The 27,500-nt window shown below is 40.1% G+C and overlaps 1 protein-coding gene across 1 annotated transcript in view; it reads left to right on the top strand.

The window, feature by feature from the left end:
• LOC105893818 (NACHT, LRR and PYD domains-containing protein 3-like) overlaps positions 1-27,500 on the top strand; it is a 46,290-nt gene that overhangs the window by 14,238 nt on the left and 4,552 nt on the right. The window contains exon 8 of the mRNA XM_031562833.2: positions 3,115-3,288. Coding sequence (XP_031418693.2) covers positions 3,115-3,288 — 174 coding nt within the window. The remainder of the gene's footprint in view (positions 1-3,114; positions 3,289-27,500) is intronic.

A 27,500-nucleotide genomic window follows, 5' to 3' on the forward strand; every position in this document is an offset into this window, starting at 1 on the left:
AAGTGCAGGAATGTAACTGCTCAAGTGCAAGTTAAGTGCTAGTCAAGGTGCCAGTTAGGAAGGGAGGTGCTCTCTGAAGAGTTGGGTCTTCAAAAGCTCTTCAAAAGCACACACACACACTGCACTGAGGAACTCCAGGAATTCTCTGCTGTGCTCTTTCACCTGCAGCCATAAGCATTTGATCGTGTGTGTGTGTGTGTGTGTGTGTGTGTGTGTGTGTGTTGGTATTCTAAATTATCTCTACTGTTTAGCTGATGTTTACTAGATCGATGGATGGATGAATGAGGGAGAGTTTTAGTCTTAGTTGCGAGCGTATCAGTGTCTCTGTGTGACACAGACAAAGACACATTTCTCTGTCTTTCACACAGACACACTGATTACCTCTTGCTCACTCACTCACTCACTCACAAACAATCAAATGCTTTGTGGCTGCAGGTGAGATCACAGCAGAGAATTCCTGGAGATTGTGTGTGTGTGTGTGTGTGTGTGTATGTGTGTATGTGTGTGTGTGTGTGTGTGTGTGTGTTGGTATTCCAAATGATCTCTAATGTGTAGGCGTTGTATACTAGATCGTTAGAGGGATAGATGGATGTTTGCTGTGATTCTCATCTATATGCCTTAATTTGAATGTGTGTGTGTCTACAGGCTGAGGTACTGTAACCTCACAGTGAAGAGCTGTGCAGCTTTATCTTCAGCTCTCAGCTCAAACTCTTCCAGTCTGAGACAGCTGCACCTGAGAAACAATAATCTGGGAGATTCAGGAGTGGAGCTGCTTTCTACTGGTCTGGAGCATCCAAACTGCAGACTGGAGAAACTGGAGTAAGTCTGCCAGTTTGTGTGTGAGTGTGTCTGTATATTTGTGAGTTCACACATTACTGTCTGTCTGTCACACAGTCTCACTGAAACACACACACACATGCACACACACACACACACACACAAACACAATCAAATGCTTATGGCTGCAGGTGAAAGAGCACAGCAGAGAATCCCTGGAGTTCCTCAGTGCAGTGTGTGTGTGTTCTAAATGATCTCTACTGTCTAGCTGATGTATACTAGATCGATAGATAGATGAATGAGGGAGAGTTTTTGTCTCAGTTGTGAGCGAGAGCGTATCAGTGTCTTCCTAAATTTCCCTCGGGATTAATAAAGTATCCATCTATCTATCTATCTATCTATCTATCTATCTATCTGTGTGACACAGACAAACACACATTTTTCTGTCTTTCACACAGACACACTGATTCTCTCTCTCTCTCTCACACACACTCACAAAGACACAATGTAATGCTATATGGCTGCAGGTGAGAGCACAGCATCGAATTCCTGGAGATCATCAGTGCTGTGTGTGTGTGTGTGTGTGTGTGTGTGTGTGTGTGTGTGTGTGTGTGTGTGTGTGTGTGTGTGTGTGTGTGTTGGTATTCCAAATGATCTTGACTGTCTAGGCGTTGTATACAGAGATGGGCAGTATTTCAATTACTTGTATTTGAAATACGTATTTCAATCACTTTGAGTATTTTGTAATTTGTATTTGTAACAAAATACTTTAGAGTGGAGTAATTTTGTATTTAAAATACTCAAAATACTTTCTCCAGTGTTTAGGCAGAAGCTGTTTTTCTGTCGGATTCTACCACTAGACCGTCTGATATGCCTCTGAATGTCATTGTCGAATCTGGCAACAGTCAGGCAAAAGTGGTGCTTCAAATGCCCCCCCCCCCCCCCCCCCCCCCCCCGCCCCCCCTTTTTTGGGGGGCAAAATGGAAATCGCCCCAGATCTCTCATTGACTCATGTTAAATCCATTTTCTTTTCAGAAAACAGGGCTGTGTTCGAAAACTTTGATAGCTGTCTTGATCCTGTGGCCCGTGGCCGTGTCTAATACCGCGCACTTTACCAAGTACACTGCAATACAGTGTGTAGTGCACCCTAAGCACTTACATCTGTAGTGCGTTCTGTCGCTGATTAGTGTCGTCTCAAATGGAACACTGACGGACACAAATGTGCAAGCTTTTTACCCATAAATCTGTGCGCCAGCTTCCTCTGGCCAACTGGAAATTTTAAACAAAGATGGCGGACCAAACTCCGCTGACAGCCGTGTTTTGTATGTAAATGTACATCTTTTGGCGTTTTCTCGCTTAGATTTTTCAAAAGTTACCGAGAAATAGACACTGTACCATCAGATAACACCGTTATTGTAACCAGCAATAATGGTTGAAGTGATTTACGAAGCGTCAGTCAGCCAACTTTCCAAACTGAAAAGCTGCCGAAAGGGGCTCCTCCTCTTCCGCTACGTAGCCAAGATGGCGCTCGTTTAGGGTGAGTAGTGTCCATCGTTTCACACTGCATTTTTGGACCGTTTGCAGTGCGCCATCCGGGTACTTTCAGTGCCCTGAATTCTGCTGGTTCTGTCAGTGTGAATGCCCTAAGCACTGAAAGTCAGTGTTTGAAGTGTGCAAGTGCGCAGTAATAGACACGGCCTGTGACTTGATCAAGGCTGTATGACGTCCTTATACGCAATTACGTATGACGAAAGCACGGTGGGGCGAGCCCTCCCTGAAGCCATAGAGATTGCATTGAGAGCCCTGTTTTAAATCACACAGCTGCCGCCTGCAAAAATATATATATACATAATCAATCAAGTTGTTGTCTTTTAATAGCTTTGCTTAGTTACACTGACATTCTGTGACTGTTCTTCCTTTTTGTGGGGTTCACCAGAGCTTTGTGTACATTATATAGCCCAAACCTGAATGCTCTGCTATACCAAACTGTGAGAAAACAGAAAATCCAGAAAAAGTATTTCCTATATTTTAAATACAAAATACATGTATTGCCTTTTGTTACATTTTCTGGCACCAGTATTTTGTATTTTATTTTATTTTATTCATCTGAGGGGTATTTTGTATTTTGTATCAAAATACATTTCGATGTATTTTTGTATTTTTGTATCTCTGGTTGTATACTAGATTGTTAGAGGGATAGATGGATGGTGGATGGAGAGGTAGAGGTAGAGTTTTAATCTTAGTTGTATTGTGTGTATTCTGAAACTGTGTTGTCTGTCTTTTTATTGCTGTGATTCTCATCTATATGTCTTAATTTTATTGTATGTGTGTCTACAGGCTGAGATACTGTAACCTCACAGAGAAGAGCTGTGCAGCTTTATCTTCAGCTCTCAACTCAAACTCCTCCAGTCTGAGACAGCTGGACCTGAGAAACAATAATCTGGGAGGTTCAGGAGTAGAGCTGCTTTCTACTGGTCTGGAGCATCCAAACTGCAGACTGGAGGAACTGGAGTAAGATCATGTTTTCATGTTTGTGATAGTGTCATGTGTTGTGTGCTTGCAATTTTGATGCACTGGACTATCACCATCTCCATATCTCCCTAAATGAATAGCAAATGACTCTGTACATCAACGGAGGGAACTGGATATTTAAACTAAATGTAACTATAAAAAAGCAATGAGTGAATCTGGATACACGCTAGAGTCTCTTGTCATTTTCAGCGTTGCAAGAGTCTCGGTCTTTATCAGTCTTCATTAAAGAATACATTTTAATTTGGAACTGTGCAAAGCAACTGCCTCTTTGAAACTTAGTATCTGTGGTATGACTCGTCATGCAGTATGAGTTTGGGAAAAGTATCAAAGCGCTACAGTCTCATGTAGAGACTTCATATTTGCATCTTCATATTTGATGTACATTGAGATACATTGTCTCCCATTAGCATTTGCAGGGGAAGATGGTTACTGAGATAAACTACTACAGTATGAATATTTATTACAAATATGAATATGGGGGGGGCACTGTGGCGCAAGCCGATAAGCCCCCCATTTGCGGGCTACATTGCCCGCGGGGACACAGGTTCAAGTCTGGCATGATGTCATTTCCCGGTCCTCTCCCCACCTCTTCTCCGCCTCGCTTCCTGTCCTCACTTCACTGTCCTGTCCAAATAAAGGCATAAAAAGCCAAAAAAAATATATATATATATATGAATATGGAAATAGTACAGAGCAGCTGTGAGCTCACCCTATACTAGACCTGTGTGTGTGTGTCACACCCTACAGTACAGATACCCGTCTGTGTGTGTGTGTGTGTTGGTGTCACACCCTACAATAGAGAGACCTAGGTGTGTGTGTGTGTCACACCCTATAGTAGAAATACCCATGTCGAGTGTGTCTGTGTGTCACCCTACAGTAGAGGGACCTGTGTGTGTGTGTGTCTGTGTGTGAATTAACAGCAGACTGCCTGATCTATTCTCAGTTCTAATCATATTTTGCTTCTTTATCTGATGAGGCAGCTTTGTTTGAATTTGGTATTGAATATTACTGAAATTATTGTTTGTTGTGTGTGTTTCTGAAAATCTAAATCTATACATCGCTGATCAGGAACTAGGAAATCCTGTGTGTGTGTATGTGTATGACAGTGAATGTTTTTGTGTGGTGTGTATGTGGGGCGTGTTGGGCTTTGTGTTGAGTCTGTGTTCTCTATAATGTGTTATTCAAATGTGTGTACAGTCTGAGGTGCTGTGGCCTTACAGTTTGTGTGTGTGCGTGTTTACAGTCTGAACGGGTGTAACCTTACAGTGAGGAGCTGCTCATCTTTAGCTTCAGCTCTCAGATCAAACCCCTCCAGTCTGAGAGAGCTGCACCTGGGAGGAAACAACCTGCAGCAGTCTGATGTGGAGCTGCTTTCTGCTCTACAGAAAGATCCTGAAAATAAGCTGACTAAACTAGAGTAAGTAATGAATACAGCACATACAATAACATTCCATGTTATCCACTGTACATATACAAATGTGTCACTGTGTCCATTTATCATCTCCATATATGATATATTTGGATATGTGTAAAAGGTTATAATCAGAGTATAATCTGTGTAAAATGTCATAAGCAGACATTTCCTGGAGAACCATTAATCAGTAGTCTGACTGGAGCAGAGCTGTTCTACATGTTTACACATGTCAGTGTTGAGGAATCCGAATGGGGAAACCTCATAGTGAGAATGATGTAATCTACAAAATCTCCTCAACAGGTATTAACTGGGCAGCCATCAATCATCCATCAGTCTGACTGGAGCAGAGCTGCTGCAGATGCTGCAGTTTCCAGACACTCAGTACCAGATGATCATCCAGCTGCCCCACAGATCAGCACTGTGTGTCTACCTGTCCACTGCAACACTTTAAAGGGTTATTTAGTTTTCTAGTTATACATAATCACCATCTCTAAACTGATTTAACTACTTATGATGCCGCGTTTCCCTAGGCACGACCTAATGGCGGACGCAATGGACTTTTGTGTCCTATAACTATTGTTGTCATTATTTTGAAGGCCTGACTTTGTTCTAATTATTGTTGGTACCATTTTAACTTTGTATAATGTGTATTTCTTTGACACATGATTTCACCCCTGTGCTGTGGGCCTATGGTGATATGGTTGTATGGTGGTGTGAGTTCAGCTACCTGATGAAAGGGTGGACGTAGTAGTAGTTGGGAGGCTTCTTTGGTGAGAGTTTGTTTGGTGAGCTGAGTCTATGCTCTTCTCTATCATCTTCAGAAGCATGAGGTTGATGTCTTTGTCTCTATTTAGTGACGTGTGTGTTAAGCTGTAATACTGGCTGTTCATATACAGCTGTTTGTAAATCTCTTCGTTTATTTTTTCATCTTTCTTGTATGATGCACTTGGTGGAGGACAAATACATTTGCAAACCACAGAGTTTTTGTCTCCCTGCTGCCTTTTGTGCCTACCCTAAAAGACCCTTGACACGGTTACCCTTTGACATTTAGTGGCAGTGGTGGGATGGGATGGGAGAAGTACGGTTGGTGGATGTGTGAGGAACGCCTGTGTGCATGAAGCGCAAGGGTGCTCTTCCCGGTGGGGAAGGCAGTGTGACGATGGTCCGTCACTACACATGATACCAGGTCCAAGTCTGGCACACATTACGCATAATGAAATGTGTGTTTTTATTCTGTTAGGTGATATATTTTGTTTGCAAACGTTTTATTACTGAACAGAAATTGAGGAACGGCAAGATCAGCTTGGTGGAAGTGATGTGGCAGGCAAAAATGCCGGTTTCCATATAAAAAAAAAAAAAAAAAGAAAAACACACCAAGAAACAAACGAATATGGACAGTTTTGATATAAATGTAATAGTTATGTTTTTCTGTGTAATATAAACTTTAAGAATAGAGATTTTATTTGATTGTTTTTTTCATCTGGGGACTACCAATTTGAAGACGGTAAACATTTGTACATAGTTGTTCTATTTTTAACCCAAATACTGACCTTGTTTGTTGAGTTTAGTTTTTTGATACTTTGATTATTTAAAATTTTAAATAATAAGTAGAGTGCAGAGTGCAGATCTACATAAGCAAACAGACACAATGCAGACAATAACAGTGTTAAATAAATGTTCATTTAATTTCAGTAATTTTGTGTGTCATTTGTTATTATTATTAATAAACATTATTTATTATTAAAAAACAACAACATGATATCGGCATTACATAACAGCCATCAGCCGCCCTGTTCTCTAAATATCGGCATCGGCCATTGATCGGTCAACCACTAATCAACACGCACAAACACAACAGAAGAATGTATGAATGGGTGGTCAAACTGTATAAACTGAACTGAATAAATGTATCTATAATAGTTAATAGTTTGGCTCAGAGAAGCTGATGCCCCTGCTGATGGACTGGATGTTGGGAGTCTGTTCCCTGGAGTCTGGGAGTCACGTGTGTGCAGCAGTCTCCCTTCTCTAGTAGGGTTCTCATACAGCACCCAACACAGAAGGGCTGAGAGGGGGGGGGGCACAGGAAGGGGTAGCGTATATTCGTGAGTTATTGCATTTATTTGTATTGTCCTCCAAACGAATAGCACATAGTGTGTATCACACGGTCAAGGAAGCACTTTTATGAATTTGTATTTATTCTCATCTGGTTGAAACGAAATTCAGCAGCTGTTTGGAGGAACAAATTAGGACTTAACCACATGAACTGAACCCAGTGACCTTACAGCAGAATAGTACAACACATCCATCTGACTGCTATTGGCATGGGGCTGGGTTAGCCTAGCCATGTGCAGCTGTATTGCTTTGGAGTAAAACACTGTGTATATTTATCAAACTCTGACTTTTTGAAATCTCATGAGATGTTCTCCCAATGTCATGAAATGTTTTCTGAAGTAGAGCCTTTCACTGAGTGAACAGAGGGTGGCGCTGTGACTTGGTTATGGTGAAAACTGTACTCTCAATGTTAGGTGGGAAAGAAGAAAGTATACAGTATGTGCTCAGGGGGGGATGTGTTTTTGGATAAAACCAAAATATAATTTCAAACATCAGGTTGCATCGGTTCATTATCAGACACTTTCATCCAAACTGATTTACAGAAACAGTAAGGTAAATGTCATCAGTAATACAATATGGCATTGTATGTGTGCTGCTTGACAGTGAAACCAGTTATCATGGTGTTTTAACTTTTTTTCTACAAGTTGTGCTATAACACTTAATAATTAGTCCATCACTAATTATATCCTGAAACACTGTTGGACATCATCTAACCAAACAGCACAACCAAAAGTTGCAAAGGTATTGCATTGCTGACTGAAGGCTCTCTTGTCATCTTTAAAATAAATAATAGGATTAAATGCAGCAAATTGATATGTTTTACTCCCTAATTTTGTTCAGTTGAACTAAAGATGGCCTTTAAATATAGGTATGACAGTCCATCAAACACCTACGCAATGCGCACACAGAGACACACACACACACACACACACAGACAGACACACACATACACACACACACTGGGTAAAGTTTCTCCAACAAAAACTAAAAAAAGGATGTGGGGGCGTTGGTGTAATCATTGAAATAAGGAAAAAGCATTTACAATCACTAATCAATCAATTGTATTCTCTAATAATTCATATCCATTAATCAGTTACATTCACTAATCAGTTACATTCACTTTGGTTTTGAAAGAAATGTGCTGCTAATGAAGGTTCTTGTCGCGTGCCTTAGTGATCATGATTGATGAGAGTGAGAATGAGTAGCAGGTGTCTTAGACTGAGGATCATGTGGAGGATCCTGATTTGACAAATGTATTTGTGAAGCAGACACCAGAGGTGTAAAGTAACAAATTACATTTACTCACGTTACTGTAATTGAGTAGTTTTTTTATGTACTTTGTAATTTTTGAGTAGTTTTTGAAATCGGTAATTTTACTTTTACTTAAGTACATTTTGACTGAAGTATTGTACTTCGCTACATTGGAAATTACATCCGTTACTGAGTAAAAAAAAAAAACATAGTTCAATGCGGGAAACCGAAAGGAGGGAATCGCGCACTACAATTCTCACTACAGTGGTGGATGCTGCATAGAGTGGATGATGGAGTCAATGCAAGCCGCCGGTGCCGAGTTTCGAGAGATAGAGATGGAGGAAGATGATATTGCGGACTACCAACAAGCTACGGACGACCAACAAGCTGAAGCACCGAACTTTCCGCCAGTTAAAATGAAAAAAGATGAAGAAAACCCGTGGCCACATCTCAGCAAGCAGTTTGCCTTCCGACATAAAAGAGGCAACAGCTATAATGCTGTGTAAGCTGTGCCTGCCCCGCCAGACAGAACTTTCTGCTTATACAAATTCATCTTCAAATCTGCGCAAGCATGTGTTGGTAAGTACAGTATTTGTCCCTTTCCATTAGTAGTTCAGACAGCGTTTTTGTTGTTTAGTTAGCTTTGCTCCATTAAGCAAAATATGCGTTTCATGTAGCTAGCTAGTAGCCTAATTTTGGCTAGCACTTGCAACCGCCCTGAGTAAGCTAACGTCCATCCTTCTGTTAACAGCCGTCATCCAATAGATTAATAATAATTCCATTCCTGTCTTTCATTCGTTTCAGGTCATAGCATTATTATGTTCAGTCTCTCATATTGTGTTAAAAACTGCAAATCAGTCATCAGCAATGAAATACACCACATAAACTGATATTAGGCTAATCATTTGGCTGCCTCCCATGCCCTGAAACAGGAACGATGTGAATGCGTCGTTGTCAGACAGTTGGACAAGTCAATGTCAATGTGTATGTCGTTGTATGGAATTTTTCACGATGTTTAGTCAAATATTGATATCGATAAGTGATGGCTTTGCAACGTGCACGTCTTTCATGTTCATGCTCAGGGGTCTCGGTTAGCAAGAATTGAGGATTATGAATTGTGATGCATGTAGAAATAGAAAATAATGCTATAATTCTGTATATATATACTGTCGGTCTGTCATCTCAAATAGCAATTTATAGCTATTTCTGTGTTATGATGCACTCTTGATGGCAGCTCAATACTATGTTGTTTGTCATTCAACAGGTCTAGTCTATGTCAGACAACACCTTGACCGGACGGTAGAGGCTGTAGCAAGTTGGACAACATTCATCAGATGAAGATGATTTATTTTCCTCAATGAAGGTCAGAAGGTACAGGGGAGTTAGAAGGGTACCTAGCCTGTGTCTCAGTCAATATGGATCTGCTGAACTCCTTCCAGAATATAAAAAAACTGTCCCTGAAACTTAATACTGGCCTACCTGCCTCGGCCGCTTGCGAGCGACTCTTCAGCTGTGCTGGATTGCTGTTCACTGCAAAGCGAGCCCGGATGAACTCACCTCACCTTGAAAATCAGCTGCTGCTCAAACTCAACAAGAAGTTTGTAGACTAATGCTCTTAAGGTGGACACAAGTAAAGTAACCAAAGTTTAAATATACAGTGGGGCAGCGGCATTTTTATTTTATCTGTCATGTGTCCAAAAAGTTCTTAAATGTTGTGTTGACATGTTTAATTTTTAATGTTTGACATGTTTAATGTCATTGCACTTATATTTCTAAAGATTCTCCTTTAATTAAAAATAACAAGTTTTTGTATTGGCTTTATGACCCCTTGTCCTTTTTTGCACTATATAGGAGTGGCCCCCATCAAGTTGTTGAAAGTAACTAAGTAACTTTTACTTAAAGTACATTTTAAATGAGCTACCTTTTACTTTTACTTGAGTAGATTTTTAGATGGGTAATTTTACTTGTACTTAAGTAAAATTTAATCAAAGTAATTGTACTTTTACTTGAGTACCACATTTCAGTACTTTTTACACCTCTGGCAGACACACATAACTCATCTGTACATCATGGAAAAGTAGGGGAAACAAGAGGCATCACATTTACCCCAGCCTTAGTATCTCGGTGGCTATGGACTCTATGGTAGTGTTTTGGAGCATGGGGAAACCTTGGGCAATCTGGCAGCAATGTTGATCTTAGTGTATTTTGACTATCTTACCCTTAAACACCTATTTCATTTAGACCTACATCTGGTATAATAATTACTCACATGGACAGTGGTGTTTATGATGGGGATCACACAGTCAAACAGACAAATAGAGGGGGTTGTCACCTAAAGAGGGGGTTTGTCTCCTCCAGAGGGGGGTTACCTACAACCCACAGAGACCAGAATTCTCATGGTTCTTAGATCGATGTTAAGACTGGTGTATTCAGCTGCAGGACGGAGACCACTGTACCACTCAGACTGACACCATTCAAATAAACCCAAACATTACAAAGAAATCATCTTCTAATGCAGTATCTTGAATCCATTTTCCTGGCCTTAGTTTAACCCTGGTATGGAAAAGCACAGGGACAAAACCAGAGACAAGTGATAGAGATAAGAACACCAGCAGGGGTGTGGGGAAGTCAACCAAATGGAACAATGCAGTTCTGGAATGTTGTTAGAGGCATAATAATTTAACAACAACCGACCCACACCTAATGAGTAATCGCAAACTAGAAGCCAATCTGTGTTTTATAATCCAATGATTCTCGGCTTGCTTTACACAACTACTTACAGACGATGTGTGTGTATCAGATAGCAGCCCTATGCCTCGGCTGCATTCTCCATAGCTGCCCTGCTACATTTCTCTGCCAGCTCTTGTGGCACTGTGCCAGGCCAGAGTAGATGATGTGTGTGTGGTTCTGGCTCTTCTGCCCTGTGTCTATCTGGTTTTACATGTCAGACAGACAGACAGACAGACAGACAGACAGACAGACAGACAGACAGACAGACAGACAGACAGACAGACCCAATTCCAAGTGTAATGGGCATTTAACAGAGCACAATGCAAGGAGACCTACATTCTGTTGTGCTGATATTTTTACATGGACAGTAAGATTTAATGAGTCTGAATAGATGCTTAATTAAGACAGACGTGTTTGCCTGTGTTCTTTCAAACCACAGAAGAACAGGCGCAACGATCCCACAATATTCCATGTACACTTTGACTCTCCATAGGGTGGAACTCTTTCTATTAGTCTGTGTGTTTCTTGCCCAGTAGAAAAACGTCTGTGTGTTTGGAAATAGCCTTAAGAAACCGTTCCTCCAGCTGGTTGAACCTGCTTGTCAAGGGGACAGGTTTAATCTTGTACAATGATGCACACCAGGGGAGAGAGACAGAAGTTCACTCAACAGAGCTTTACCTAAGAAATGTTCTAATCAGCCATTGCGTCGATGGATTTCATGCTGGGTAGGACTGTTTCTCCAGTCGGGAAAACTAGGTGTATTTAATGAAAACGTGAGTTGGTGTTTTACTTGATCTCTATGTATTTTTGAGTATCATAACTATTTTATGTTACTTGTAGCACTATGTCAGCTTGAATATTGTCCACATAGAGGATAGAAATAGACAAGGCTAACTGTAGGCTGCCTTGGGCGACAACTTGATATTCTATGTGTGTTTAAAACATCTGTAACAATATTCAGATGGATTGGATGTCACTTGCTGGGCCTTTATCCATTGCTAATATACCATGTGTTATATGTTAAGTGTGTTAAGAGGTAAAAAGGAAAAAAAAGTAATAGAAAAGGTCGAGATATTTCCTGGTAGACGTATAAAAGCATTGCACAGTCCATAATCAGACACAGTCCAGGCACCCCAGAGAGATGTTGCAAAAGGAAGAACAGAAGGGAATTCATTCTTATGGTCCACAGCACAGATTTCAATCACTCCAAAAGTTAATATGCAAAACATTTATATATTTTATCCACAGAATGTTAAAGTTTTTAATATAATGACCTTCATACTTCAGTTAAATGTTATGTTGGTTTAAAAGAGTTTCTAAATTCCACAATCAACATGTATGGGATTACTGTAAGCTGATTGGTCCACGATGTCTATCATTATTTTACCAGCAACACAGTAAACTTGTCAGCATAAGATCAAAAAGTTTTTTTTTTTTAATGTTTACCGAATGTTACAGATCATTTGACATGTTTCAAAAGTCCTACGTTTAAAAAATTCCAGTAATGTGATATGTTAAGTAAAAATATCCGTATATAGAGCACATATAGGTAATACACATTTTCACATCAGCCATGCTATACTTTTGAAAATGTTAACAATGTGTGCTTCCTGAGACCTTCGATTCTGTGTGAACTATGTTTTGTAAGTGTGACGTTGATGCAACTACTTACAGACGATGTGTGTGTATCAGATAGCAGCTCTATACCTCGGCTGCATTCCCCATAACTGCCCTGCTACATTTCTCTGCCAGCTCTTGTGGCACTGTGCCAGGCCAGAGTAGATGATGTGTGTGTGGTTCTGGCTCCTCTGCCCTGTGTCTATCTGCTTTTACATGGCAGACAGACAGACAGACAGACAGACAGACAGACAGACAGACAGACAGACAGACAGACAGACATACCCAATTCCAAGTGTAATGGCCATTTAATCGAGCACAATGCAAGGGTAGGACTGTTTCTCCAGTTGGGAGGACTAGGTGTATTTAATGAAAAGGTGAGTTGGTGTTTTTACTTGATCTCTATGTATTTTTGATTGTCATAACTATTTTATGTTACTTGTAGCACTATGTCAGCTTGAATATTGTCCACAAAGAAAATAGAAATAGAAAAGGCTAACTGTAGGCTGCCTTGGGCGACAACTTGATATTCTATGTGTGTTTAAAACATTTGTAACAATATTCAGATGGATCAGATGTCACTTGCTGGGCCTTTATCCATCGCTAATATACCATGTGTGTTTTTAAGAGGTGAAAAGTAAAAGAAAAGGGTGAGGTGTTTCCTGGTAGACCTATAAAAAGCTGTGTGCAGTCCACAATCACAGACAGTCCAGGCACCCCAGAGAGATGTTGCAAAAGAAAATGAATTGTTATTGTCCACAGCACCGATTTTAATCACTCCAAAAGTTAATATGCAAAACATTTATACATTTTCTTCACAGAATGTTAAAGTTTTTAATATAATGGCCTTCATACTATAGGTAAAGGTTATATAGAATTTAAAGAGTTTCTAAGTTCCAGAATCTACATGTATGGAATCACTGTAAGCTGATTGGTCCATGATGTCTTACATCACTATTTTACCAATGTGTTATTTTTCCAGAGACAGAAACACAGTAAACTTGTCAGCACAAGCTCAAACAGGGTTTTTCAAAATGTGTACCAAATGTTACAGAGCATTTTAGATGTATCAATAGACCTAGGTTTTTAAAATTACAATAATGTTATATGTTAAGTAAAACTATTCATATACAGAGCACATATAGGTAATACGCATTTTGACCACAGCCAGGCTATACTTTTGCACATTTTAACAGTGTGTGCTTCCTGAAACCTTTGATTCTTTGTTAACGATGTTTAGTAAGCGTGACGACGATGCAACTACTTACAGACGATGTGTGTGTATCAGATAGCAGCCCTATGCCTCGGCTGCATTCCCCATAGCTGCCCTGCTACATTTCTCTGCCAGTTCTTGTGGCACTGTGCCAGACCAGAGTAGATGATGTGTGTGTGGTTCTGGCTCTCTGCCCTGTGTCTATCTGCTTTTACTTTTCAGACAGACAGACAGACAGACAGACAGACAGACAGACAGACAGACAGACAGACAAACAGACCTAGCTCCAAGTGTAATGGGCATTTAACGGAGCACAATGCAAGGAGACCTACATTCTGTTGTGCTGATATTTTTACATGGAAAGTATGATTTAATGAGCCTCAATGGAAGCTTAATTCTGACAGATGTGTTGGCCTGTGTTCTTTCAAACCACAGAAGAACAAGCGCAACAATCCAACAATATTCCATGTACACTTTGGCTCAATAGGGTGGAGCTCTTTCTATTAGTCTGTGTGGTTCTTGCCCAATGGAAACACTTCTGTGTGTTTGGGAATAGACAAAAGAAACATTTCCTCCAGCTGGTTGAACCTGCTTGTCAAGGGGTCAGGTTCAATCTTGTACAATGATGCACACCAAGAGAGAGACAGAAGTTCAACAGAGGTTTCCCTAAGAAATGTTCTAATCAGCCATTGCGTCGATGGATTTCATGCTGGGTAGGACTGTTTCTCCAGTCGAGAAAACTAGGTGTATTTATAGTCCAGGCAAAGTAGCGTTTTACAACAGACTTATTGTAAAATATTTTTTTTCAGCATAGATCATTTCTATGAGGTGTCCAGAACAACATACTAAAAGTCCTAAGAAATCCTAGTTGAGGAAATATGTTTAATTCTCATCAATCCGAGATGTGTGCCAGGCAACAATGCCAGGCAACAATACGCCCCAAAAATGTAATTTTTTTCCCTTTACTCCTATCAAAATGAAACTTTACACAATGAAAGTACCCATGAAAAGTATTTTTTTTTGTATTACAAGTTTCTTTGAAAATTAATTGTAATATGCAAATGAGCTATACACTAATCGAATATGCCCAAAATACACCCAAATAGGCTTCATTTTTTCCTTTACTCCTACCACAATAATAATAATAATAAAAATAATAATTAATTTAATTTGTAATGCACTCTTCATTCAGAAGAACCTCAGAGTGCCAACATATTAGAAACTAACTATGATAATACAATAAAATAAAAATTAGTTAACATAAGCATAATTGAAATTTTTTAACATTTTAACATAAGATTTAACACAAGGCCAGAAATGCCTTCCTGAATAAAAATGTTTTTAGTCCAGCTTTAAAGGAGTCCAGCGTCTGCGTTGCCCTTAGGTGGTCAGGGAGGCTGTTCCATAAGCGTGGTGCTGCCGAGCAAAAGGCCCGGTCGCCCATGGTGCGGAGCTTGGTTTTGGGGACGCGGAGGAGCGAACTGTTAATAAAACTTTACATAGTAAAAGTAAACATGAAAAGTAACTTTTTTTGTATTACAAGTTTCTTTTGAAATTCATTTGAATATGCACATGCTTTCTGAGTATTAGGGGTGTCGGCCTATAGTTCCATCCCTTCATGAATATGTATCAGATTATGATCCTGGAGACAGGAAGGCTACGAACCATTCGCTTACTCAGAGACAATGGGTGAAGGGATCCAGCTGTGAGCAACTGAGACCACTTTCACAACTCCCTCAGGTCATTTCCTCTGCCTGAATATACAGCCAGAAAGCTTACATTTTAGCCTAAGGCCAAATAAAAGCAACAGTTACAAACAGATATAAGATGCATTGGATTATTGAATATTGTACATCATTATTAACTCTGAACCTTAAATTCTGATTTCCTCAAGGTCAGGTCGGAGTTTGGTACACAAGCAGGCAGTTTGAAAAAGATCATGCAGATAATCCAGTAGGGAGAAGGCAAAAGCAGGGTTTTGTTAAACAGGCAGAGGTCGGCAACACTAGAAAAATCCACACACAAGGGTAAATCGCAAAATTGTATTTACACATAGAGATGTTTCATTTTCATAATGTGAAGTTTTACTTTGCTATAAATACTGCAAAATACTGGTTACTTGAGAGCTAACAGACAGAGTAGAAGACAGAGTGAAGCTGAGAGACTACATGAGGCTACGTGACTCTTAGGGGGAGGATCAGTGATGGCAGCTGCCAGATGACATGGTACCTTTGATGAGAGGTAGTACACATCACTAACTAGGGTCAGAGATGTCATGGTACCTTTGATGAGAGGTAGAACACATCACTAACTAGGGTCAGAGATGTCATGGTACCTTTGATGAGAGGTAGTACACATCACTAACTTCCTTATACTAGTGGAAGTCTGTGGACTCTGAGTAATTATGAGGAAAATCTATCTCAGTGTAGTAAAGGAGCCACCTATTTTAAAGGAAAACCTCCATAAAATGCTGACTGAAAGATATTAAGTAAGACCTTTGTCTTACTTCGAGGTGAGAAACATTGCTTCAAAGCAGTGTTGCTTCCTTAACTCGAGACACGTGTGTTTGAGTTGTTTGGCTTTCAATACCGGAGCATTGCATCAAAGCAGTGTTGCTTCCGTAGATTAAAAACAACACCCATTTGTGTGGATGTGGATACCTGTAGTTCTCCGTTAGGGAAACACCTTATTCTGATGAGATACTACCTTATTAAAATATTATCATTAACATATAAAAATAAAATGTATGGAAACTAATAAAAACCTTTTATTTTCATTATTCCCCACTTCAACATCTTTTCTTCACTGAGCTATAGGGAGACGACAGCAGAAGTTCTCTGGGTAACTATGACTGGGCATTGCTTGGTGTGCAGCATTCACTATTTAATGAATGAACCAGGACTATTGCTGTCAGTATTTCTTTAAAACAGTGGGTCACTTTTTTAGTTAACATATTGCTTGTGATGCCTGCAGGAGCTGGTTCCACACAGGGAGTCAACCACCATCAGCTCATTTGTCAAATCACAAAAGAAAGAACATACAGATATTGTACATGAGCACAACGTAGTGTTATGGCTTTGGATTGTTTGTAAAGTCTGACCCAAAAAGAGAGGCTGAAGTCACCTGCACCCAGCTGTGTGTCCATGAAGAGTGACATGTCAAAAGATCAGGGCATCAACTTCAAAAGGGGAGACAGTCATCCTGATGACAGGTACGAACAATTTGCACACTGGGTTGATGTGTAGCGCTGTATAATAAAGAACATTTTGATATATTCAGTGACGTACACAACTGCAATACAGTATTATGCCTTTTTTCTTTGTAAAGCCAAACTCGGAAATGGAGGCCAGACCCTCCTGCACCCAGCTGTGTGTCCTTGAAGAGTGACCGGTCAAAAGGTCTGGGCCCCAACTTTAGAGGGGGAGAGGGACATCCAGATGCCAGGTATGAACAATGTGCACAGTGGATTGACGTTACAGAGTGTTTGAAGACTATCAGATGGACTACAGTGTTCATCTTTTAAATGGATGCTGATTAAAGACAGCCCAAGGCATGCAGGGCCCACCGTCTATCTGACTCATATGAACATTACCCCATCCATTATACCACACTGCTCACATGAACATTACCCCATCCATTATACCACACTGCTCACATGAACATTACCCCATCCATTATACCACACTGCTCACATGAACATTACCCCATCCATTATACCATGGCCTGAAAATATTGTATGATAATGTTGAGGGGTCCCTTTGACTATGTGTAGCCCCAGGGCCCTTAGTGTTCTTAATGAGGCCCTGGATGTGTACAGAGTGTGTGAGTAATGTGAGCTGGACTACAGTGTTCATCTTTAAAATGGAACAGATTTTGAACATTATTAGTCATGTAGACATGGGGACCTGAAGTAAACAACAGACTGATATTCATTCATGAATCTGTAACTTAAGAAAAAGAAAATGTGAACCATATTAGAAAAGACTCAGATGCTAGTGCTCCTCAGTTAAATGGTTGTATTATTTTTCAAACAGTTAACACAGTTGAATACCTTTGTAATGTCAACAGAATTGGTTATAAGTCACTGAAAGGTAAAGTCATTGATACTTAAACATCTATTCTCCCAAAGGTGTAAAATAGAAAGCACACATATAGCTCACATGTATCACACATAGCTAGATATATTCAGTGACGTACACAACTGCAATACAGTATTATGCCTTTTTTCTTGTAAAGCGTTCCCTAGGACTTCCTCAACCGCGTCTAAAAAAAACGCTAATCAAAGGTGTTTGTTATCGATATAAATAGTGTTTAATTTATCAATTATGAACTAAGTCTTGTTTGACTCTCAGCAGGAACATTTCTTACCGTAAAAATAGTTAGAAAGTAATAATAATAGCGACCACTATTTACCCAACTTGTAGTCTAGTAATCCTGCCCTACCATGATGTATGTAGGCTATAACTTGTCTTGAAATGTATATCTATCACAATAGCTGTAAGTTACCTGTTGCATGGTTGCTGACACACCACTGAGGGCAGAAGCAGCGATGCTGATCCCTGCTAACTCCGTGGGCTCGCGACTAGTTGACGGGCTAGTTATAAAGCCGAATTGGTTTAACTATAGCGTATTGTATTTGACATTGGACAACAACATACATATTACCCAGCAATCATCATTGCTAATCACAAAAACACCAAAGAAAATAAGAACTTATTAATTTCATTGAATAGTTTTTTGATAGTGTATGTAGGATAAGCATATGATTTTGTTATAAATTGCTACTTTTCCCCAAAAAATAATAACCACCATGACTGAGATAAGTTTGCCTTTTCAAGTGTATATATAGCATTTTACACTTCAGCCTTTTTGTGAACGTAAGCATAACTGGAAAAATTTGACGCCATAGGATGGGCCTGTCGATGTACTTCCGGGCGTCGTCGGGCGACGCATGTAAATCTTTGGGCCCAGTCTACGGGCCCCGGTGCAGCCGCACCTCCTATATTTACGCCCCTGAACATTACCTCATCCATAATTAAGACCTTTGTCAGGTTTTTAATGGCACACACGACACACTGGAACACACACGTGCATATATGGAGGCGACACAGGACACACACACACACACGCAAGCCTGAGGTCGCGGCTCTGCTTTTTCCCATCCTGGACTGTCCTTCCTCAAGGACCCCCCAGGAGCAGTGGGCGGCTTGTAGCGCCCAGGGACCAAGTGAAGTGAACTGTCCATCTTTGGTCAGGGATGGACATGTGTTCTGTTATTTGCATGTTTTTTCTGTTGGGGTCCTTAGTGGAGGAAACCCCTTGTGAACACGGGGAGAACATGCAAACTCCACACAGAAAGGCCCGGGAGATAGCTTACTTGAGCACTGTGCACTCTTGGGAGGACCTGCCCCCCAGAGCCAACAGCGCCCCATGTGGGAATCGAACCCATGACCTTCTTGCTGTGAGGCGGCAGTGCAAGCAGTGCAAGCAACTGAGCCACCGTGCCACCCATTATACCATGGCATGAAAATATTGTATTGATAATTTTGGGGGGTCCCTTTGACTATGTGTAGCCTGAGGGCCCTTAGTGTTCTTAATCCGGCCCTGGATGAGTACAGAGTGTGTACTATATGGGACATTGACATTGCCATAGTCTACCCATGAATTTGATAACGTAGAAAACATTTACTAGGTTTTTTAGAGACAGAAATTACATATCATGTGAAAATCATCCTGTTGAATATAAGGAAATACAATGTCAGCCCTTGTTTGTTAAACTGACGTGTATATAGGGCCATGTAATGTGAAGAGCTGAATGGAGATCAATTTCAAACTGAGAGATTTTGATGTTGAGTCTTAACGATTCTCATGCTCAAACCTGCTTTGCAAGTGTATTTGTCCGTGTACGTGTATGTGCAGGTCTTTGTATAGACTTTAGACATTATATCTATAAAATAAGTTTGTTGCTATCCCTCTGCTAACAGGGAAAAATAACGGACTACAAAACAAGTCACTTTGCTAATGCGTCACTACTTTCTACCATTCTTTCCACTATTTTGAGCAGAAGCTAACCTCAATTTACCAACCAATACAGTGTGTCACAATCCTATCTTGATCTCAGAGGTTGCAATCATAACATGGTGGGCCAGACTAAAACAGGAAACCTTAACCTAATGGCCTTTCTTATAGATTCTACACAAGGGGGAGTCGTCTGGGTTTTGATTTGAAGAGGTTGATAATTTCATCGTAATTTACATTTTACATTTACATTTAGTCATTTAGCAGACGCTTTTGTCCAAAGCGACGTAATCCAAAGTGTCTGTTGGTTCTCTTTGTCTTTAGTCCTCCAGACATGTTCTCCATTTTATTTAAAAGAAAATGATAGCTGTTTAACCAGCTAGTCAGTTAACACTATCAAACTACAGTCAGATACAATTCAGCTGCAGTAATGTTGTCAGTGAAGTCTGAATGCCCCCACTTTTTAGTGCAGCTTCTGTTTCCATCGTCTTATCAAGACAGCTAATTAGTTGCTAGCAGACCAATTCTAGCTTGATCAGGTCATGACTTCATTGGTAATGGTTTCATCTTTTTTCAATTTCCCTTTGTAAGGGTATTTGTTGTATGAGCGAAATGCCAAATAAATTAAATATATTGTTTTATACGTTTAGAGTGAAAACATGCTTTACACACAACAATGTTGTAAAAGGTCAATGCTTAATACAAGAATATGCATGTATGGTGTGAAGCGACATTGTACATTTGGACACTTTACATTTTCTTGCTATTGTAAAGAAGGAAATGCAGAGATGCAGTAATTCAATTTAGATATTTTTTTTTGATATAATTGCGCACCTCCTTCCCCCAGTAATCCCCCCACTTTTGAAATGGTTGATCTGCCCCTGCATGTGGGTCCTCTCACACCCCATCACACAAGTACACAGTGTTCACTGGGGATACAATGGATTTAGGTAAAACATAAAAATGATCACGTATATCAGTGCACAAATGAATAAAATGATGAATCAACTGATACAAGATTTGTGTCTGGCTTATAATGGCAAATAATACAGTATAACAGCTCAAGTTATCTGGAAATATAAAGAATCTTGGCAGTTTGGAACCCAACTAACTGAAATGAATGTTTTTTAGCAATCATTTAATACTGACAAATATGGAGTAGATATATTAGATATAGGTATGTCCATGACAGGTGGTTGGCGTTAAGAGGTGAATGTTACTGTTGTAGCAGACAGTACAGTTTTAGAGTGCCCTAGCAGTGTGAGTTTAACATGGGTTTTTACTTCCTGTATTCCATGAGCTTTCGTTGTCCCTTGTGCCTTTGTTCACGCCCCTTTCCTTACAGCCTGGTGTGTCTCCTTGTTCCCTGCCCACCTGTGTCTTGTTCTCTTTTTGAGTCCTGTGTATTTTAACTCTCGTGTTTCATCAGTTCTTGGTCTGTCAGTGTTCATGGTTACACGTTGTTCATGTTTGGTTTCACGCTGTCTCACTGCACCTTTCCTGTGTGTACCTGCCTGTGTGTCAGTAAAGATTCCCCTTTGTGTTTCAAAGTTTGTCTACGTGTCGTGCATTTGGGTCCAGCTCTCCGACAGCAGTGTTACCCAACTGCTCATACAGTTATTATCAGCGTTACAATTTCAATTCCATTGCAGTACATAATATTTGCAGCAGAATATTTTACCGTTTTGTAACAGCACACGACTCCTCATCACTTTTACCTGGATGGTAAAAAGAGTGAAAACAAGGAGAAATGAGGCATCATTAAATTAAGGGAATTAAATGTCTGTCTCATACCTCACATAATACTGCTTTGCTTAGTGTTGCTGTTTGGTGCATAGACATTTAGCTCTAAATGCTTTGTTGACCAACACCTGCTGTCCTTGTATTTCCTTCAGTCTCCAACAGAAAGAACAAACAATTCATCCATCCTTCAGCAAAACTTGTCAACATGAATTGTCTACTGTATTCAAGGTGTGTGTGTATGTGTGTGTGTGTGTTGCCATTTGATGCTCTAAACTAGGTAATGATTTTTATATGTCACATGATTTCTGAAACTCTAAAATCCCACCCCAAATCAACAAAACCATAAGCTAATTCTCAGCCTTTGGCTCTGTTTTGAATTTCATAAAACCGTTTTTTGCAAAACATTATACACATAGTTCACTTTCTAAGACACCAATGATCAGATCTTGAACACTTGTGTGCCTTTTTGAGATGTTGATAAGTTGCTGTGACACGACCCCAATAAGAGGCTGGGTACGGTCACACAGTGTCTTTATGTATCGTGTACAAAGGATCATTTTCTTTTTTTTATACTTTTTACATAGCCTGCTAAAAATATATTGGGTAGATGTGTTTTATACAGATCACTTTGAAATGCTGTTTTGGTAATGCACTGGACTGTGAAACCTCTTTGTTACAGTTACAGCATTTACAGTATATATAACTACTGAAATATTTCAGTTTGCTCTACTGAACGTTTTCTTCAAGCAAGTTGTTTTGCATTTTGTTCATTCTAGCAATTAAATGAAGAAGACACGCTCTCTGTGTGTAATATAGTGTTTTGGAAAAATGGAAAAAGTACTGAAATTACTGAAAGTACTCTGTGTACTTTTATATTCAGTCTGTTGTCACCGAGTTAGTCAGAATAAAGTGCTGCCGTATAACACGTGTTTTAGATCTGTCACACTAGTGTGTAGTTACTGATAAAAAACTTTAACCTCATGAATTTGTCAAAAAAAATTGCAGTGTTTCATTTTGCAGGAGATTTGTGGTGTTTTGCATTTTGTGTGTGAAGTTTTGTGAATTGTGTTTAGCATTTAAAAAAAATTAGACCTAGTTTCAGAAAACCTGTGCAAAACTGTAAGCACAGGAAATATTTTAATGCATAAAAACAACTGATCAGAGATATAGAGGAGTTATTATGCAAATGTTTAATTTCTGTTTTTTCATCACTGATGGAATTATGTGATTTGCCATCAGGAGCTTGAACACAAAGTCATCACTTTCATGACGAATGAACTAAAGAGACTCAAGAAGCTGCTGACTCATGATTACCCAGAATCCCCTTGTAGTGACGAGGAGGAGGATGAGGAGGACCAGAGAGATGCCAGAGATGAAGCTCTGAAGATTGCAGTGCACATCCTGAAGAACATGAACCAGGAGATCATTGCTCAGCAGCTGGAGAAATGTGAGATATTTACTCAATACTGAGTTACTGAATATTGAACATCGTTATTGCAGCTTGATTCAAAATGTATTGAAGACTTCAAAGATAAATCTTTACATTCTGTATAAACGTAATTGATCCTTTAATATGTGATTTCAAATATCGCGGGAAAAATAACAGTGATGTTCACACTTTATTTCTATGTTTGTAATGCCTGTAAGGACAGAGTAAATTAAGGAACACTTCCCACGAGCCCTCAGTAAACCTGCCATTAACATGTCACAGATGTCATGGCAGATGACACAGTATATCATGAGTCAGTGTCCAGAAATACTATAGTATCATGTTACCATTAACAATCATTTCCGATGGCTCTCAAACAGGTATATTCTTACATGACTCTGGTACATACAATTCTGCAAGCGGTCATAACAGTTACTAATTATGATCCCTGAGCACAGATTGTCATGATGACTACACTGACAGGATATGGTGTCTGTCATAATTTGCTAATCACTCTCATGACAAAGGCTTCAAATGCCGCTGCAAAGTGCTCACTTCACACACTTACATATAACATCAGATTGACTTAATTATATGTGTTTATATCTAGATGGACTGTTTCCTAGATGTCAACAAGAGCTCAAATACAGGCTAACAAACAAGTTTCAGAGTGTATTTGAGGGCGTGCCTAAGCTAGGAAACCCTACTTTTCTGGAGAAGATCTACACGGAGCTGTACATCACAGAGGGGGAAAGTGTAGAGGTCAATACTGAACATGAGGTCAGACAGATTGAGATGGCATCCAAGAGACAAATAGCAGAGAGGGAAACACCAATCAAATGTACTGACATCTTCAAGCCCTTACCTGGACAAGACAAACCCATCAGAACTGTGCTGACAAAAGGAGTTGCTGGCATTGGAAAAACCGTTTCTGTGCAGAAATTCATTCTGGACTGGGCTGAAGAAATAGCCAATCAGAATATTCACTTCATATTTCCTCTTCCTTTTCGGGAGCTGAACTTGATTAAAGACAAGAAATACACCCTTCTGGACATCATCCATCACTTCTTCTCTGAAACAAGAGACTTTGCCTTCTCCAACCAGGACAGATACAACATTGCTTTCATTTTTGATGGTCTGGATGAAAGCAGACTTCCTCTGGATTTCCAGCACAATGAATGCATCTACAATGTATCAGAACCTGCCTCAGTGGATGTCCTTCTCACAAATCTCATCAAGGGGAATCTGCTTCCCTCTGCTCTTGTGTGGATCACCTCCCGACCAGCAGCAACCAATCAAATCCCTCCTGAGTGTGTTGACCAGGTGACAGAAGTCAGGGGTTTCAATGACCCACAGAAGGAGGAGTACTTCATGAAGAAAATCACAAAAATGGAACTGGCCAGCAGAATCATCACACACCTGAAGTCTTCCAGGTGCCTCTACATCATGTGTCACATTCCAGTCTTCTGTTGGATGGCAGCCACTGTTCTGGAGTACATCCTGACTGAAACAGAGAGTGGAGAGATTCCAACATCTTTGACACAAATGTACACTCACTTCCTCATCATACAAACCAAACAAAGGAGTCAGAAGTATGGAAACCGTGATGCGGAGACACTCTGGAACCTGAAGACCATTATGTCCCTGGGCAAACTGGCTTTTCAGCAGCTGGAGAAGGGCAATCTGATCTTCTATGAGGAGGACCTGAGAGAGTGTGGCATTGATGTCACAGAAGCATCAGTGTACTCAGGGATGTGTACCCAGATCTTCAGAGAGGAGGTTGGACTGTACCAGGAGAAGGTGTTCTGCTTTGTTCATCTGAGTATTCAGGAGTTTCTAGCAGCTTTATATGTGTTTTTGCACTTTAGCAAGAGAGAGAGCAACATGCCTGACCAACACCAAACCTCTCAGCTTAATTCAGTGCTCAGTGCTAACAAACTTCAAGACCTACACCAGACTGCAGTGGACCTGGCCTTAAGGAATGAGAATGGACACCTGGACCTTTTCCTGAGGTTTCTTCTGGGCCTCTCACTGGAGTCCAATCAGAAACTCCTACAAGACCTGCTGCCACAGACAGGAAGCAGCTCACTGAACACGAAGAAAACAGTCAAGTACATCAAACAGAAGATCAGAAAAGCCCCCAACCCAGAGAGATGCATCAACCTGTTCCACTGTCTGAATGAACTGAATGACCACTCTCTGGTGGAGGAGGTCAAGGGCTATTTGAGGGAGGGAAATGAAACCAGACCAGATCTCTCTCTCTCCCAGCTGTCAGCTCTGGCCTTTGTGCTGCTGATGTCAGACCAGGAACTGGAGGAGTTTAAGCTGGAGGATTATGGGGGAAGGACATCACCTGCCAGATCAGATGCAGGTCTGCTGAGGATGCTGCCCGTGGTCAAAGCATCAAGAAGAGTGAAGTGAGTATTGGAGTCTTGAGTGAGCGTAAAGGTGGTTACTGAGGTTATATTCTATATTGTAATCGATTTAAAGTTATTGTAGTATGACTGACAGTATTGTATGGGATTCAACATGTATCAATATAGCATCTGATTATCAGTATAGCAACTGATGCAGATATTAATACACACTGTCTGCTATCTAGATGAAGTCCATAGTCCCCTGACAGTACTAAGAAATACTGGGAATACTTCATAGCTTCACTCAAAGTCCTAATGGGCGCTGCCTCAAGCAGAGATCATTCCACAGAAAAACACATACTGTACGTGACCACCTCACAGACAGTTACGGCTCAGAATCATTTTGATACCGAACGACATTGTGCTTTGATGTTTGGTGTCTTTGAAGTTTTTTACAATCGCTAGCATCCTTTTGTTCAATCTGTAGTCACATCAATTAGCACAACATCTGTCTTTTGTGGGCTATACCATGAATTGTATAACTGTTGTTTTCACAGAATATGCTCTTTTTTTTACAATTGCTAACAAACATTAACCTATACTTATGATACTTTTTAAAAACTCTGAACACAGCAACACACCTACATCACACAATTGGCCAAATTGTTAATTGTCTGCTAAATACCACATTTTGTTAACTAAATACTAACTACTAACTCAAAATGCAAAATACATTCTCTACATACACTAAATTTATCAGAATATGGCAAACCGGACTCAATATCAAATCATTCTTTCAAAACACTAGCACACATTTTCTATCCTCGAGGAATATACCACAATCATAGCATAATGACTTTCAAAATACTTGCAGTTGATGACATTACAAAAACTGCATTACTTTACATATTTCAGTTTTACAGGTACCTGCATACAATAGACAATATGAAATCCATTGTGTTTTTTTATTTAATTTCCTTTCATTCTAAACCACTAAAAGTGAGTGAGCCATCTTTACTTCATGGAATGTGCTGTAGACATAAAATAGAAGGTGACAGAAATGCTGCAGTAAAAGCTTTATTGTCAAGGAGGTTATGTTTTCAGTGTTTGTTTGTAAACAGGATTACACTTCTAAATACCATTGAAAGATTCTGCTTTTCTCCAGCGAATTCGTCGGATGTCCACGCCTGGTTCAAGTTAGCTTGTTCAGAATAACAGACTTGTGGAAGACGGGGGTTGTTTGAGATGAAGTCTCTTATGTTACACTGTAGTCTGATATATGCAATCACCTGAATCTAACAATCTCCCCGTCTGATCATAAATCAAAATACATCGTGATCACAATAAAACCTAACCAAACCATAACGAACATAGTGATCAAACAATCCAACATTGTTACAAAATGTCAACAAACACGTGTGCCCATAGTGTAGTGGTAAAAAGGTTTAAAACAGAACACATGTTCCTACAATGTAGTGGTATCAATATTCAAGATCTGGTGTTTCTCGCAACCAATATGGCATGTCCCTTATCTCACAGGTGAAAGCGAAAATCCCATTAATTTGTTTGGGTAAAATAATTTCACGGTCCTGCTTTTGCACAGCGACCTACGCCTTCCGCGAGCTGTGAGTGGCGACTATGCATCTCTGGTTCATCAGTTTCTGATGTGTCAAGTCTTTCAATGTTGTGTCGTCACTGCTGTCCAACAGGTGAGGTGAATCAGGTCGTTGCATCAGGTCACTGGTTCAATGCGTTCCAATTCCTCTCATGCTGCTCCTTGAACTGTTGGTTCTGAAAAACAAACAGAGAAAACTGCGGCAGTATCACAAATTTCCATAGAATGTGGCATCTCGTTCATAGGACCAGAACAAACAAACTTAAAAAACATAACACTGACCATTAAAACTGCCTTAACATTAGGGCTCTGACTTATATCATCAACCCATATTTCATAGTCGTGTCCGTAATCAAGTCATCATCTAAATTCCCATCCAATCATCATATCATTGCTAAAAGTAACACAAAAGAGTATCACTTGAGGTTAACCGTAGTCATGTTTTTTCCCTCTTGCGCTCCACCAGGGATGGTTGTTCTGGGGCCATGCATTGTGTGCTGTGGGTGACATCAGTTCTCCCTTTACCATGACTGCAGCAGAAGAAAGTGACAATACTTTGCGTGGGCTCTCACATTTCAAAGTACGTTCCCCGTCACGTGGCTCTGGATGTCTCCTCACCACTCTGGCTCTCTGCACTTCTCTCGTCAATTTCGTACCGCACTGACTCTCAACTGGCCTAGCATTTACCTTAT

This window comes from Clupea harengus, chromosome 25 (assembly GCF_900700415.2).
Source record: "Clupea harengus chromosome 25, Ch_v2.0.2, whole genome shotgun sequence".
Taxonomy (NCBI): domain Eukaryota; kingdom Metazoa; phylum Chordata; class Actinopteri; order Clupeiformes; family Clupeidae; genus Clupea; species Clupea harengus.